The 15,991-nt window shown below is 30.7% G+C and overlaps 2 protein-coding genes across 8 annotated transcripts in view; one reads left to right on the forward strand and one right to left on the reverse strand.

The window, feature by feature from the left end:
• Positions 1-6,339: 6,339 nt before the first annotated feature.
• Positions 6,340-8,699, reverse strand: LOC122522677 (ubiquitin-conjugating enzyme E2 N). Of its 6 annotated transcripts, none has more exons than XM_043643973.1 (3): positions 8,221-8,699; positions 6,924-7,184; positions 6,340-6,752 (listed from the first exon to the last, which is right to left on the reverse strand). In XM_043643973.1, the coding sequence occupies exons 2-3, from the start codon at positions 7,166-7,168 to the stop codon at positions 6,542-6,544; spliced, it is 456 nt and encodes a 151-aa protein (XP_043499908.1). In that variant the 5' UTR covers positions 7,169-7,184; positions 8,221-8,699; the 3' UTR covers positions 6,340-6,541. The 6 variants fall into 6 exon arrangements, with proteins under 6 accessions (XP_043499908.1, XP_043499909.1, XP_043499913.1 ...); XM_043643974.1 differs by having other exon boundaries at positions 6,924-7,181; positions 8,221-8,698; XM_043643978.1 differs by lacking the exon at positions 8,221-8,699 and adding an exon at positions 7,846-7,861.
• Positions 8,700-9,300: 601 nt separating this feature from the next.
• The window catches only part of LOC122522676 (S phase cyclin A-associated protein in the endoplasmic reticulum), a 29,704-nt gene continuing 23,013 nt past the window's right edge, over positions 9,301-15,991 (forward strand). Inside the window, exons 1-11 of one of the 2 annotated variants that reach the window (XM_043643972.1) lie at positions 9,303-9,527; positions 9,914-10,140; positions 10,203-11,584; positions 11,653-12,007; positions 12,101-12,404; positions 12,475-12,955; positions 13,035-13,217; positions 13,278-13,529; positions 13,732-14,175; positions 14,261-14,370; positions 14,452-14,575. In XM_043643972.1, coding sequence (XP_043499907.1) covers positions 9,930-10,140; positions 10,203-11,584; positions 11,653-12,007; positions 12,101-12,404; positions 12,475-12,955; positions 13,035-13,217; positions 13,278-13,529; positions 13,732-14,175; positions 14,261-14,370; positions 14,452-14,575 — 3,846 coding nt within the window. In that variant the 5' untranslated portion in view covers positions 9,303-9,527; positions 9,914-9,929. Of the gene's footprint in view, positions 9,528-9,913; positions 10,141-10,202; positions 11,585-11,652; positions 12,405-12,474; positions 12,956-13,034; positions 13,218-13,277; positions 13,530-13,731; positions 14,176-14,260; positions 14,371-14,451; positions 14,576-15,991 lie in introns of both variants that reach the window. The other variant, XM_043643970.1, reaches the window with a different exon arrangement.

Raw genomic sequence — 15,991 nt, forward strand, 5'->3', positions numbered from 1 at the left:
ATACACATAACTTAAATAACTAATTGCGTACAATATTTATATACTATGACAATGTAAAAAAAATACTAAAGCTGACAGATTTCAATAAGGCTGCTTGCGTGTAAGCCTTTTATTTTAGTCAGCGTACGGGGAAGAATTTGTCATTGAAAAGAATTCCTAAATATTATAGCGTTGCCATATTTGTGATCATATTATTATGAGAGATACAATTTATTTTACTGAAACTTTTAAATCTTAATCACACGTTCTTACCTAAAGGCAACATTTTCTCTAGATATTCTTATTGGAGTCTGTAGTGGCTGGTTGTGCGCACTTAGTGTAACTTTAAAATGCATTGGTATGCAATGTATAATCCATTACACTTGAGTCACTGTAGCACTGTGTATTATAAAATTGTTCTAAAATATACAGACTGATGCAATCTATGCTATAAAAATAATAGGATAAATTATCCATTCCACACATATATATGTAAGCTAAATAAAGTAAAGTATACCATCAGTGAAATGGTACCTCTCTTCTATATAAGTACTGTGTATTATAATAATCTAAGTTGTATCTATTTTTGCTGAAAATTTCTCACCTTTAAACTATTCTGCTTAGAATACTGAAGATGTATATGCGGTGGTGCAAATTTTAGAACTCCTGGTGTTTGATAAAATTTCAATGCCAAAGTACATTAAGTAATTAACATTTTAAAATTGAATTATTTTGCATGCATGTGATTTGAACTGCAAATCACTTATTTCGATATACGATTTGGAATATATTTATACAAAATTCCATTTTCTATTAATTCTATAAATAAAAATCTTAAAATTTGTAAACGATATGTTAACATCTCATCGCTTTTTTGGCATTTTTCATAAATTAATAAACAATATTCAATATTTTCTTTCGAGGCAAAAGCTATCGATTAAATTATCGATATAATAGTTAAATCACAATTTCCAAACATTTCTTACATAAGAGTTCTTTGTGTGAGAGAAGATAGAAAGAAAATATATAAAAAAAATATATAAAGTCGAAGGAAGAGTCCAAGATAAATGCTTTAGTCAGATTTAAAATTGCATTAAAGCTTTGTTATGGGGAGAACGATTATGTTAGAAATGTTTATCGAAATATATATACAACTAAAATAAATAAATAAATAAATAAATAAATAAATAAAGAAAGAAAGAAAAACATACGTAAATATACATGTAAATGCATAGGTTACAACATAAGTCATAGTGAAAAAAAATGATAATTGACTAAAAAAACATATATTAATTGTACAAAATAATGGTCATTTAAATATATGAGTTAAAAAACAAATGTAACTTTAATTTAATTTACATGGATCGAGGAAAAACTATTGGATACAAATTTGTATGAATATTTTTTAAATGAGAATGTAAAGATCTCACACAGATACAATTTTCTTTATAATTTGAATTAATTTTCCAATGAAAACAACCTCCTCTCTCCATGCATATATATAATAGACCTATGAATAATGTTTTGACCTATGTACAATAATTCAATTGATTGAAAAAAAAAATATATAGAAAGCGTATTATAAATTGCATATCATGAAGAAAAATCTATATCATTAGAAACTACACGCATTCATTCCTTATGAATAATAAATCATATTTATAAAATATGTGCAGAAAGTATTATACTTTGCAGAAATATCCAGTATTTCTGGATCAATCATGTCACTGTCGGTATCCATTAATAAGGCAATGAATTTTGGCATAGAAATTTTTATCCATATATTTGGTGAGCAACAGAGCGGTACGAATATTATGATATATATGGGATCAAACAAGATGTTATTATATCGGGTGGCTAAGAACTTATCTAGTCATTATGCTAAAAAATATATAAAAATTAATACTCAGCCATTATTGCAAGCCACCCTGACTGAATGTGTTTAATCACATTTTAAATAACACATCTGCGACTAACTTTAACTGTCAACCTGATCTTGCATGGTCATCTCTTTTGTCTATTATTACGAATAAAATATAGTATTATGTAGATTATTTGTTCGAAGTATATATATATATATAAAAACGTCTTATTTCTGGGTATCGTTTATACATATATGTATATGTATATGTATGTATGTATGTATGTATGAATACATATTATTCGTTTTATATTTTTAATTTAAGTAGTTCTAATAATTTTACGTTCTTACAATAATATGGCTTGTTATGGTCACGATAAAAGAGTAAAGAAATATATTCTTGCGAATATAAATCTACAAAAGAATCAACTACACGCGAATATCGAATAATATATTCCAAATTAATTGTAAACGAAATCTTTCAGAATCTATAAAAGAATGAAAAGTTAAATATGTTTTGTTTAAATAAACATCTAACTGTTATATCGCGATAAGTATAATGCCATAGTAAGCCAAAGATTACTTCCAGATTTTTGTAGAATATTTTGTTTTATATTTTTCAACGTGACAATGATATGATTGTGCAATGTCAGTAACGAGGAAGAATAGATTCAAAATTGAAGGAAGAATCGGTTACCGAATAATAAAAAGTATAATGACAAGAAAAAACAAATATTCGAAATAAAACTGTTCGTAAGAGAAATGAAAAGAAAAAAAAAAGAAAAACTAATTATATCTTATACATTCATAGAGCTTGCGCTGTAGCTTCACTAGTCATGAGAGACACACTACAAAATATCATGACTAATCTCTCTCTCTCTTTCTATCAATGTGTGTGTTTGCGAGTGTATAATAAGTTAAAATTATAAGTGAGCTATATTGAATGTGTATATGGTAATATTATTACTATACTAGTCCGTATTAAGGTAATAATAAAATGTAATTTTGAATTCAAATTCAAAATGCATCTATGTATTTCTGTGTCACTGACCTGCAGTGAGATGCCTTAAGATTTCAAGTTTCAACGGAATAGTTGCAACTCTTATAATATACGTCACTTACTTGTAAGAAAAAAAAAAGAGAAAAAAAAACAAAACACGATTATTCATTATTTATTTATCGACGCAAAAATCTAATTGTTGCTAATTAGGAATATTTATAGAAATACATTGGGCAACTGTAATTTATAATAATTATAAGATATGACATTTTTTTAAAATTAGTAAATCAACATATACGTACAAATTTAAATTGGGGGAAGGGAATTTTCCCTCATATAAATTCGAATCTTATCATTCAAATTCAAATTCAATATTTCTACGTAACGTTTCTTTCCTTCCTTTTAACTCATTTGTCCCACGTATTTCTCGTGTTACGCATTCTAATAATAATCAGTCATATTTTATAAAAAGTATTATTTTTGTTTAATGAAAAGAAAAAAAGATTATTAATTTAAAAAAAGAAATTAACTAATTTGATCTCTTTCTATATATATATAATTTAATAAACAAAATTACTTCGAGTGCTTTCAACAAAATTTATATAAGCAAATATTGAACGTTGATCAAGTATTCTTACCTTTTTATAAAATGTTCTATCTAATATTTTGTTTATAATGGCAAGTATAGGCAAGCAAGCTTAGAAAGTTTTCTTAGATAGTACAATTCTCTTTTTTAAGGATTTTTTCCTAAGTACACTGACTTATGCCATTTTTAAAATAAACATTTTTATTACACCATTAAATTAGAAAAAATTTTTTCAACAAAGTCTCAGAGGTATTTAATATATTGATTGCAAATTTTTTTTAAATGAAAAGATCCCGTTAAATTGTAATTAATTTTATCAATAATTTAATTTTTTTTTTTAAAGTAACCTATACCACGTTTAAAATAAACAATCTCATATATGCATATAAAAAAAGAACAGTATATTTAAACAACCTATATTTTATTATAGTATGATGTTCACAAGACATCTATATATATATACATGCATCCATTATACGTTTCTTTATCTATTTACTTATTTATTTATTCTCTACCACGTAGCATACAAACGCGAATTTCCTTACTTTATTTTTCATGTAATGTTTTTCAACAATACTATGGAACGATTATTTTTTTTTGCACTTTTTGTAGCGCTTCGTGGTCATTTCTTTTATCATTTTTTTTGTTCTTCATTTATTTAACTATCTATCTGCAAATATCGTATTATTTGTTAATACAATATTACACGTTAAATTATTATACTGAAATTGTTCTTAAAGTTTTAAGAATTATTAAATCATCGCACCTTTCTAAAATTATTCCAATTCTTTCTTTTTTTTTTTTTTTTTTCTAATACGTTCGTCCGACTGACTGCATTTATTTGGATTAATTAATTAGTTTTCTATCCTTTTCCGTAGCCAGTTTTCAATCGCATATATGTTCTTAATACAAATTTGTCAATCCGGACAATGCACAATAAAAACTAATATTATATATGGCTTGACTCTGATAAAAGAATAATTATTTATAGATTTTACGTGTACATCGTCAAAAAGGATCAACTATTATTATGTCGCAAACGCGCGACGCTACACATTATAAACCATTTTATTTTAGTTTATTTCTTCTCATTTTTACTTTATAATTAAATTGAAAATATATATATGTATATTATAAAGATATTTACTGCTTCCAAAGCAATGCGTTTTTTTAAGTATACAATTGCTTCGTGAGTATTTCTTGACACCCCCTTACTAATCCAGTTTTTGTCATTATTTTTAAAAATACTAAGTGATATTTTATTTCATTGTTATTATTAATATTATTATTATAAATTTGCTTATACGATAAAACACATAATAAAGCTAATGCACTGACAATATTGATTATTCTCGTTCGAAGAAAAAAAAAGAAATAAAAAACAAGAAAAAAAAATGATAAACATACATACGTGCAGTGTGTTAATAAAAAAATTATCTTCGTTAATAAAAGACAATGAAGCCAATTTCGATTACATCCTCGAGTTTTCGTATATACGCAAATTTGTAATAGTATACAAGCTTTTGTTAAATTAAATACATGCAAATGTTGCATGCCTTTTTGTTAGAGTTGTTTTCTTTGTGTTCTTTTATATATAAAATTTTTATATTTCTTGACATAGAAGTGTTGGAAACATTACACAATTGATATGGGTTTCGTAACTTATCATAATTTTTATCTATATATTCAATTAATGAAACGACAAATATTTTTTAATGTTGTTGCAAGAGATACTCGAAAATAAAGAAATATATATATTATATTTTAGTAATTATAGTAATTATATATAACTACTTGGAAGTTTTTTTGAATTTACATAATACAGAGAAACCCAACAGCCATTTTAAGGAAATTTAAATAATGTTATTTCATTAATGGAACAAACGCTATAAATCGGCATACAGAAAAATTTCTATTCAATCATCTTCTTCACGAAAATATTATTATTTACGCGTGAATCCTTTATACGCGCATTTGCATTGTAATATATATCTTGTTATCTTTTCTTCTTCCTTTCTTTTTTATAAGCGAGTATTATATTCTTTTCACGATACTAATCAAATTTTACATCGAACCCAATTTTCTATTGAGGTAGTGCAAGCTTTTAGCGAGACATAAATATATACCTATCTCATATTTTTCAGTCGACTATATCTAATGGAAATGAAAACATTTGAACGCGTAATTCCAAAAGAGAAAATTACAAAATAATGTTTGTTTTTCGATCAATTAATATTCAAGGATATTAGCCTGAATAATAAAAAAATGTATTTTTTAATTTTTTCAAAGATACAACTTTTGAGTCTTTTATATAATAATTTTGTAAATTATATTCATTCTTTTATATCACTTTCTTTTTCTATCTGCAATCATAAATAATTACTCGTACAATAATGAATTACATTAGAAAGGTAAATTTTTTGTTTGTTTGCTGAAGTTTGTAGTTTTGTTATCTTAAAACTTCTATTATGGATTAATCGATAAATAAATATCATTGTCTTTAAATACAATAATAAGGATCATATTTATATCTTCTTGTATTATTTATAAATATATGTATACCCACGTAACAATCCCAGGTGATATTTAGTTAGTAGAATGAAAAGGATTCGATAAAGAATTATGTATTGCATTAATATAACTTAATTGATTCTAGCACATTTTTAGTAGCATAGTAAAAATATCATCCATAATCCATGTTAATTATGCATGTACAAGACACCTTGTAATCATTTAGTAAATTAGTATAATGTAGCGTACTTGTCTTTCGTTCAAATTAAATTGAAAACAAATCAGCGTTTGCTATTAAAATTCTAATTTTATATATATGCTTTTTTCTTTTCTTTTTGGTTTGTTTTTAATTAAAGATGGAAAAAATCATACGAGTTTGCTAAATGAATTTTTAAAAAGAAATCTAAATAAGACGTTTTTGTATTTCCCGCAATATAGAAAATACAGTTTCATTCTAATTACTCTTACAAAACTTTTATTGGTTTTATAGCAAAATCGTGGACACAGGTGCAGAATATGCAGCTAGTGCGGGTAAGGTGACGAATAAACTGGGACAATCGGGGTAACGTTGCTTTGCGTTGCAAATTATTCGACAAAGCTGAGATCAGTTGTCCATTGCATATCTCCGGGTCCAATCTTTGGCATTACGTATTGCTTCACCTTCATTTACTTTCCAAAGTTCAGCTACATCATTAGCCAAAGGATCGTCTGGATTTGGCGCACTCAAAAGTGCTTGAATGGATAAAAGAACCGTTCTAATTTGTAAAGCGGGGCTCCACTTATCCTTTAGTATGTCTAGACAAATTCTGCCTAATCTAAAGTCAAACGTAAATTAATATTTTACTTATCGTGCATCCAAGAAAAATATTTTTTTCTTTTCAAATATTTCTTTTCATCTGTGTAACAATGTTTTACGTTTCTAATAAATACTACTTTCTAAAAGCGAACATTTTCAATTCTATACGAATATAAATAGATATAGTTACCTATCGATATTTGGATGATAAATTTTGGTTATAAATCTCACTTTAGGCGCTGACATCGGATAATCTTCTGGTAGGAACAACTCAAGTTTAAATAAACCACCTTCAAATGGCGAGTCTTCAGGTCCCGTTACAATGACATGAAAATATCTAGCATTTGTGTCATCTGGTACCGCACTGATACCAGGAACAGGCTCTTGCATTAATCTTTGAGTCTCTTTGATAATTCTTCTTGGTAGCGCAGCCATATTTTACAAAATTCTACTAGAAAATAAATGAGATATATTTTACAAAACTACTAGTAAAACTTTCTTACAAAATAGAGGAAATTAGAGTCGCAATGAAATCTTGAAATCTTGGCTATTGAGACCAAACACAGAATATAGAAACAAAGGGAAATGAAAAATCAGATTTATGCAAGATCGTTCATTGTATTTCTAATTATTTATATAAAATGGAAAGAAAAGAAAAATAAGTAGTAATAAGAGTCAGTAGTAAAAGTTAGAAGAAATGGATTATTTAACAATCACCTTGACTACAAAAGAGAATCGATGATTATATAAAAAAGGAAAAAAGAGAGAAATAAAATACATAGTTGCTATGATTATAGGGATTCATTGTCACGCGTTTCTACACACGTATGCAAATCGATATACTTTTGGTTAAAGTGTCACTCTCTTGGAAATAACGATGAGGAATAAAGCCGCACATTGACAGCTTGTCACGTTGAACGACGCTTATGCACGTTAGCACGGGAAACGCGTATCATTCGATTGTCTGCGATTTGACAAAGAACAGTAAAAGTAAGAGAAAGAGAAAGAGATAAAAAGAGAGAGAGAGAGATAGATAGAGAGAGAGAGAGAGAGAGAGAGAGAGAGATAGAAAGAGAGAGAATAAAAAAGAAAAAATCGGTACCACCCTGTACCTTTTCTGGATCAACGCTCGAAAATAATTTGAAAAAAAAAAAGAAGATAAAAGAAAAACTTTCGTTCGAATAAGTAATAAGAAAAATAATAAACGCGTGGCTAAGTATACTCCTGGAATATTTAGTTTATTCCATATACGATATCTTTCCTTCTACCAACTTTCAAAAAGCCCTATCATAAACAAAAAGTAAAAAGAAAGGGTACACATCGAACTCGAGCCTTCTCGGGAGACTCGTCCTACGTGCGGAAAGTTTTAAGCGACGACGATGACGGCGGCGGCGGCAACAACGGCGACAACGACGACGACGACGACGACCAAGTTAAAAGGGTTGCGAAGAGAAAAAGGAACTGTGATAGTAACAAGTCATACGTACGATCCTTATTTTCCGTAAATATATATATACTTGTCGGCCCTGCAAATCTGGCAGTTTCGTTCGCCTCCTCCCGGTCTCTGTTCTTCCTCCTCCTCCACCTTCTCTTCCTCTTCTTCTTCTTCTTCTTATTTTTTCTTCTTTTCTTTCTTCTAGAAAACTCTATTTAAATGGTTTTTATCTCTTCCTTCTGTACGTATTATTAAGATTAAAACTGTGGTTTATATTTATTCGTTTTCCCCTTATCGTTTCTCCTTCCGATGTTTTATATTTTCTTTACCCGTTCGTGACGTCGGCTTCCCTCCCGGCCGACCGAAAAATCGGCTTCGGTCTTTTTACCAGCCGTGCGTGCGTGATATCCAACCCCCCACGATATATCGTTCTTATCCTCGACGAACCGCTGCGTTATGATCAGGGCAGCCAAGTTGACAACTATCTTTTACGGTATTCTTCGTGTTACGTTCCCGTCAACGACAGAGGCGCTACTGACGCGCTCCGCTATCGACGCGCCACCTACAGTGACAATTTGGTACTACGCTTCTATATGTATCCCTTCTCTCTCGTCCCCACTCCAGTTCTTTTCCTCTCTCTCTCTATCCGCGAAGGCGCGTTAATCGTTTCAAGAAAATATCTCAACGGTAGTGCGACGAATAGGAAACTTTTTGAGATTGCGCAGATGTTAATTATTTTACGCGTTGTATAATGACTTTTGCAATTACACTTTCAAATTTGTTTATTAACGTTCGTATAAAAAACGCATTAGATATTCGCAGTGTCTTATTATGGTAATTGGAAAAGTTCAATTCGATCGATTTAAAAAGCGTAACGAGTCATTTTTATTTCATGCAAATTATAATCTATGCATAATTTAAAATAAAACTGTTTTGTGGAAAAATTTCACTTGCCAAAGGTTGAGGAGCATTGCAGAAAGATAAATTTGAAATTCGATACGTGTATGTTTAAACATAATAAAATATATATAAATGTATAATTTTGTACTTTTTAAGTATACTTTTTTATTTCTTTTAAATTTTTCTTTTGTTTTCTGTTGTAGTATCGAGGAACAGATGGCGCTAAATTACAATGCGAATTGTAGAGGTTGTTCGAGAAACGATAGGTGCATCATAGTTAATGGCAGAAGTAAAAACAGTTGTGGAGTTTATCATGGAGATTGTTTGTTTGAATATGTGACGTGATATATATAATAATGTTGCATAGCATCGTTGGAATGACGTTCATATTCAATACTTGTAAAAGAGTTCTTTAAACCTAATGTCATTAAAAAGAGTACATCTTTGTTTACTACGCAGGTGGGTCATTGTGTATTCTTTTGTAAACATCATACGTTTGGACATTGACAAGTGGAAAGTTTTGACCAACGACGTATTTTTAATTCTGTGATTTTAACTTTTCTGACATTTACAAACGTTATTTTTATCATTTAGTAGTATATTCGTTGAGTTATTAAAATATTACATTTGTTTTTTACGATATTGCATTGATTACTAATAATATTTACATAACCTCATATTTTGACTTTTCACTTTCTACAAAAATGTTGAGTATATGTTTTAATAAATTCTATTTAATTTACGTTTGAGGTTATAAAAATCATCGAATGATATAATTTCAATTTGTTTGATTTTTAATTAAAAATTTGTCATAAAATTCTTGTTAATTATATATTTAATTGTAGATAAATTAGATTAAAAATGGCAGATGTCAGGTTGCTCATACAAGAAGAAGGTCGTGCAGCTAGAAATCTAATTGCTTTTAATGTACCAGTTGGCACAAGTAATACAGAGAAAGTAACGAGGAAACCACCTAGCGTACCGAGAGTGGTTCAATCCGGATCTATGAAGAGATCTATGAAACCAGCCTCCAGAGTTAGATCGGCTTCCACTGGTCGAGACAAAAAGTCTGGTACGTTGTAAAATACTTTGATCATTTTATTCTTAGTTTTAACACGTGTTTTTATACTTCAGAATTACAAGCTCGCTATTGGGCTTTTTTATTTGGAAATTTACAAAGAGCGGTTGATGGTATTTATCAAACCTGCGAAGAGGATGAAAATATTTCTGAATGCAAGGAAGTTATTTTGGTGTTGGAAAATTATACAAAAGACTTCCATAATTTAATAGAATGGTTTAAAGTTAAATGGGCATATGAAAATTCACCACCACCATTAAGACGTACACCATTAGCATGGGAAGTAAGGAAGACATCACCTTGTCGTATCTGGAATTCAACAATAATTCCAAAATCTACTAGCCCGTTACAAAGGATAAGCCCACCGGAATCAACTTGCAGAAGTCCCATTGATCAAGTTATTTCGGAGACCAAACCCATGGTTACGGACAATAAAATAAATCATATTAAAGAGGAATCGCTGCATAAAATAATAAAGGATAATAAGAACAATGTATCTAAAAATAATTCGACAAATATTAAAGAGAAAAGGAAGAACGTGATAGAGAGAGGTGCGAATCAATCGTCCAACAAAGAAAGATCTGTAGCATCCAAAACTGGTTCTATTAACAAAGTTCTAGTAAAGCCTGCATTAAATGCAAAAGCTAATGGAAATAGTTTAATAGATAATAACAAATCAACGAGCGAAGATGGGTGCGATTCTAAAATTAAGGCAGATACAAGAAACGTTGGAAAACAGAGTAAAAATTCATCGCAAAATATAAGTACTTTAAAAATATTAGATTCGAATTTATCGATTGACAAACAAGCTTGTATTAATAATAAAAATGCGAAATCAAGTATTTATCAAAACACGGAATCCATGGATAAAACGATTAAGGAAAACGAAACGAATAGTAAGCTTTGCAGTCGAAGTAAATCGGAGATCACATTAACAGCTAATAAAAAAAATACAGAATTAAAAACAAATGATATTAATACCAAAGCCACGAAACAGAACATAGACAATAATGAAAGTAAAATAATTTTAGAAAATGTAAACGTCGATGATAAAATAATACAAGTTAATAATAATAATAAATTGCAAATGCAAAATATCGATACGACGGTAGCCTCGAAGAATGCTAAAAATACGATAGAATCAAATAATAAAGTAAAGCAGAAAACAAATAAACAATTTATAAATACTGACAAAGTAGATAATAAATTAATTAACAAATGTTCAAATAAAGAGATAAATAATACGAGCCAAGCAGCATATTCAACGGTATCATCGCGTAGACGACCAAACGAACAACAAACAACTAATTTACCAGAAACACCAAAATTTATTAGAAGCAAAACTACTTTGAGCGAGAGAACCGTATCGTCTGCGAATAAAGCCAGACCAGGAACATCTGTTATAATCAGACGTCGACCTCAGCAAGTAGAAAGAAAGGTATTTATAATACATACATTTATATTATTTAATAAAATGGATATATAATATTCTTTTCTTTTTTATAGGGTAATGAAATTTTATCGAAAAAAAATCAAGAGAGTGACATGAACGGTTCAGTAGAAGTATTAACGAAACAAACGAGTAATGTTAAACCAAAAGACGAAGGTGATGGCTGGCAAACTGTACGAAGTCGCTACAGAAGAGGGAGTACTCACAATTTAAATATGTCTACGCGTTTTCACAAACCAAGTACGGCCACATCATTGCCAGCTTTATCCATAGAAAGTCCTTCCGAAAGAAACAAAAAGAATTGTTTAACACCTGATGGGAATAAATATAAGAAAAAGTGTATGGTAGGAAAGGCTGGGAAAAACATAAATAACGAGGTAGAAAAAGTTAAAGGAGAATCAAATTTGAACGGTAATAAAGCTAATAAAACTATTTGGGATAGCAGCAATGTGATGAAAATTCCATTGTCGATAAACGACACTAATTCAACGTCGATGATCGCAGCTATTTTCAAAAGCGACGCAGAGTTGCTTGAAAAACGTATACAGCAGTTTATGGCAGCCCAAGCTGAGAGAGAACGTATTATTTTAGAAGAGGAAAGGAAGACCGAAGAAGCGGATTCTCAAAGATCGCAACAGTTGTCGGACGAAGAAGCTTCTTTGCAAAGGCAAATTTTAGAATTAGAATCTACCGAGTTCGACATCGACACGGAAACTGATGAAACTGATGGAGAAATGGTTCTCGAGATAGAGGACGAACAATCTGTAGTAATCGATGCTGTTTCCGATGATATCAGTCTAGAAGATAGGTACGAATAAAAGAAACCTTTAATTATTTACATTTTTCCTATTATCTATTTATCGACATTGTTTTTATAGATACGAAAATATGTTGGAAGGCATGTCATGGGCAGAACGAGTCGACGTTCTCGCACAATTGCAAGCACTCGTAGCACGCCATCCTGGAAGAGCTCTTGAACTGCATCAAAAGTTATCTTCGCCATCCAGAAAACGATCCTTACCTGAAACCTTACGCAGATATCAAGCGAAACAAGCGTGTGCGCAACATAAACGTCAAAAATTATTGATGGAGAAGTCGCAAAGATTACGGGAATTATTGAACAAGGTTGAGGACGTGAAGAGTGCTAAAAGTCAATTGATAGAAGACAAGAGAATTAGAATGGAAATGAAACTTAAGAGAGCAGAAGAAAATAGAACACAACATTTGTTGGAAATAGTAAGGAAAGCTCACGACGAGGATTCGAAATTAAAAGAAATCGCGTTTATCAATGAACTCGAAGCACAAAATAAACGACATGATTTTATGGCATTGTGTCAAGAACAGGAGGAGCGATTGCAGGTATTTATTAAAGTCACAGGAATGATCTTAGAATTTTTAAATGGAGAATTTATAGTTTGAACGTTTTTAAATTATACAGGGTATACAAGAAGAACGTCAAAGACGTCAGGAAGAGAAAGCTGCAAAAGAAGCTGCTGCCGAGGAACGTAGGAGAGCTTTGGAAGCTGAAAGACAATTGCGTATACAAAAAATGAAACAAGCTAGACGCGAACGAGAAGAGAGAGTTGGGAAAATGCAGCTTGAAAGAGTAAAGGAACGTCAGGTAAATAAATCTGAAATATTTTGTGCGAATGGTTTGAAAAAAAATATGTTAAATACTTAGGAACTTGCGAGAGAAAAGGCTCGAGATCGCGAAGAAAGACTATCAGCCCTCCACGCGGCTCAATTAGCTAATCAAGAGGAATTACAAAAAAAGATAGCTCATAAACAACAGGAGTCAGCTAGAAGGCATGTTGAAAATATAGAACATATTCGTCAAAGGGCTGTCGAGTCGTCTATTTTAAGATCGGAAGAAGTTCCACCTACTCTCAAATCTTATCCCATTCAAAAGCAGTGTTCGCTCTGCGATACAAACGTAAGTTGTTTTTATAATTTTATCTTAATCTTCTCATCGGTATTAAAGTACCACTATATTTTAAATGAAGTAATAATTATTACAATGCAATGCAAAATTAATAAAGAAAAATATATTATGATAGAAATTACAGAACGTATTTAGAAAAGAAAAGTAAAGTATAGATTTTGTATTTTTCATTGTTATTATTATTTCTATTCAGATAACGAACGAAGTATATCTCCTGAGTCATTTGAAAGGAAAAACTCATCTCGAAGCTGTACGTAACGCACACGACGGTAGAGAACCATCGAGAGACGAATTACAACGATTCAACATAGCTCAGATACGTGACGTATTGACACCAACGTCCAATAATGTTACCTCGAGCGATAATAAAGCGTTGAAAGAAAAACAGAAAGCCTTGAAACGCCGTTGTAGGAAAATAAAACAACGTATAACTTCTCGCGGTCAGGAATGGGAAAACGCACAGAAAAACGATAGTCTTCCTTTGATCGTCGTAGAGTCTACCAACAAAGTTAAATTCCGACGAAATTTAAAGGAGTTGGATAGATTGTATAATTATTTGAAAAGTTCCGGGTCCAGCATCGCCGTAGCTACTTTGGAACGTTGCTTTGGTGAAATTGTTCGAGCTTTGTCAAAATCAGTAAGTTATTCAAAATTTATTTCGAATTTTTATTTATTTTATACAATGGTATATTTGAAAATTATTTTATTCGATTTTTCTATAGTGTCCATTTGATCAAGACGCGTTGAGATCACTGAACGGATTCGACATTTTGACAAATCTATTAAGTTTAAGCTTGAACGCTCAAAATTCGTCCCAATGTTTACCAAACAAGTAAGTATAAATCAAATTAAATAGATAAGTTTTGGTTTTTCAATATTTTTTAATTCTAATATAAATGTTTTTATCTCTTAGGAGCATAATTTCGTTATGCAAAGTGTACAAGTCCGGTATAAGCGGGAATGCAAACAACATCGAAGTGATTCTGTCGAGCAACAAGGTTCTCGTGATTTTGGATCTTCTATTACAACGTTTGGAGGTAAGTTAAGAATGAAAAAAAATATGAAAAATATATAAATAGCAAAAGATAGTAAAAGTATTTTCACTATCGGTTCTCTCAATTAATCTTCTAACAATAAATATAAGAATGTTGAAATGTTAACAGCCAGAACGTTTTAACCGATTTCATCGTTTATCTTTTTTACTCTCTTCATTTCGTCGTTTTCTCTTTCTCGTTACTACATCTGTTTACATACAAGTTTTCCACGAGAAGGCAACATCAAATCGATGTTTTCGCGAGAGTCAGGGGGTAGAAAAAAGCACTTTTTCAGAAGCACCATTCACGCGTATGTCATCGTACGTTTTCACCATTGAAAGCCCCGACCTCGTTTACGACCGGCACCTATATTTTCTTTCGCCGAGATTTTATGTTCTCCAAGGAAAAAGAAGAGAAAGAAGAGAGAGAGAGAGAGAGAGAATAAAAAGCTCAACGACGCCTTCTATTTCGATCTCTTTACGAACTCGCACTTTTCTTCGAGTGTAGAGTTTTAAAGTACCACGCCACTTAACGAGTGATTGATTTTTTTCTTTCCAATTTTTTTCTCTCTCTCTTTTTTTCTCCTTTTGTCAATTAGATATTATTGGCAGGAACATTTTTTTATTCAAGCGACATTTGTACGATTATCATTCGAATATTGGGATTATAAATATTTTTCAGAGAGAGAGAGAGAGAGAGAGATGTCATTATATATTTATTTTCTTTAAAGTAAGACGAAAAGGATGGATTATTTTTCCGGTTTTTGAAGACTTTTTTTTTTTGTTCTATTTCTTTTTGTCTTTTCATCGGATCATCTTTCGACAGCGCCGGACGTAAAACGGCCGCATTACCTTGTCATCCTGTCTGTCCTGTCCGACCTGTCAAAATAAGGATTAAGTGGCTGCGATGCGATTTTACAACGCGTGTACCTAATCATATAGTCTTGGCTGAATCCAACATTCTTTTTCTTTTCTTTTTTTTCTTTTTCACTTATTAAATGGAAATCTTTTTTGTCTACGCATTTATATCTCATCGAGAAGATCTTTTTCAGGAAGTTATTGAACATTATCAATTAGAAATATCGACAGGTTTATTTCACAACTGTTATACAACTTTAATACTTTTATATTAATTTAACTAAGTCCAGACATAAACGTATCAACAAAAAAAAGAAAAAAAAGATAGATAGGAAAGATTCGAAAAATTCGAAGCAACGATCTAAGAAAATTTCAACAAGCCCGAGATGTTTCTAACGTTGAAACGATTCTGCTAACAACATCCCTTCCACTCCCCTTGAATCCTTTAGCGTTTCTCGGAACATGGGAGTTCTCTTCGATAGGACTCCCTTTGTTCGATCGACCGGCAATCGTTTCGAACTGCCGCGATTTCAGTGGCTATACTTCACGCTCCGTAGAATAT

Source organism: Polistes fuscatus, unplaced genomic scaffold, assembly GCF_010416935.1.
Source record: "Polistes fuscatus isolate 324 unplaced genomic scaffold, CU_Pfus_HIC Scaffold5, whole genome shotgun sequence".
Taxonomy (NCBI): Eukaryota; Metazoa; Arthropoda; class Insecta; order Hymenoptera; family Vespidae; genus Polistes; species Polistes fuscatus.

Excerpts from the sequence above, each read along its gene's own strand:
- LOC122522677 (XM_043643973.1), bottom strand. The coding sequence starts at position 7,168 with ATGGCTGCGCTACCAAGAAGAATTATCAAAGAGACTCAAAGATTAATG. Across the intron at positions 6,753-6,923 it reads TATCATCCAAATATCGATAG|ATTAGGCAGAATTTGTCTAG; the intron begins GTAACTATATCT and ends GTTTGACTTTAG.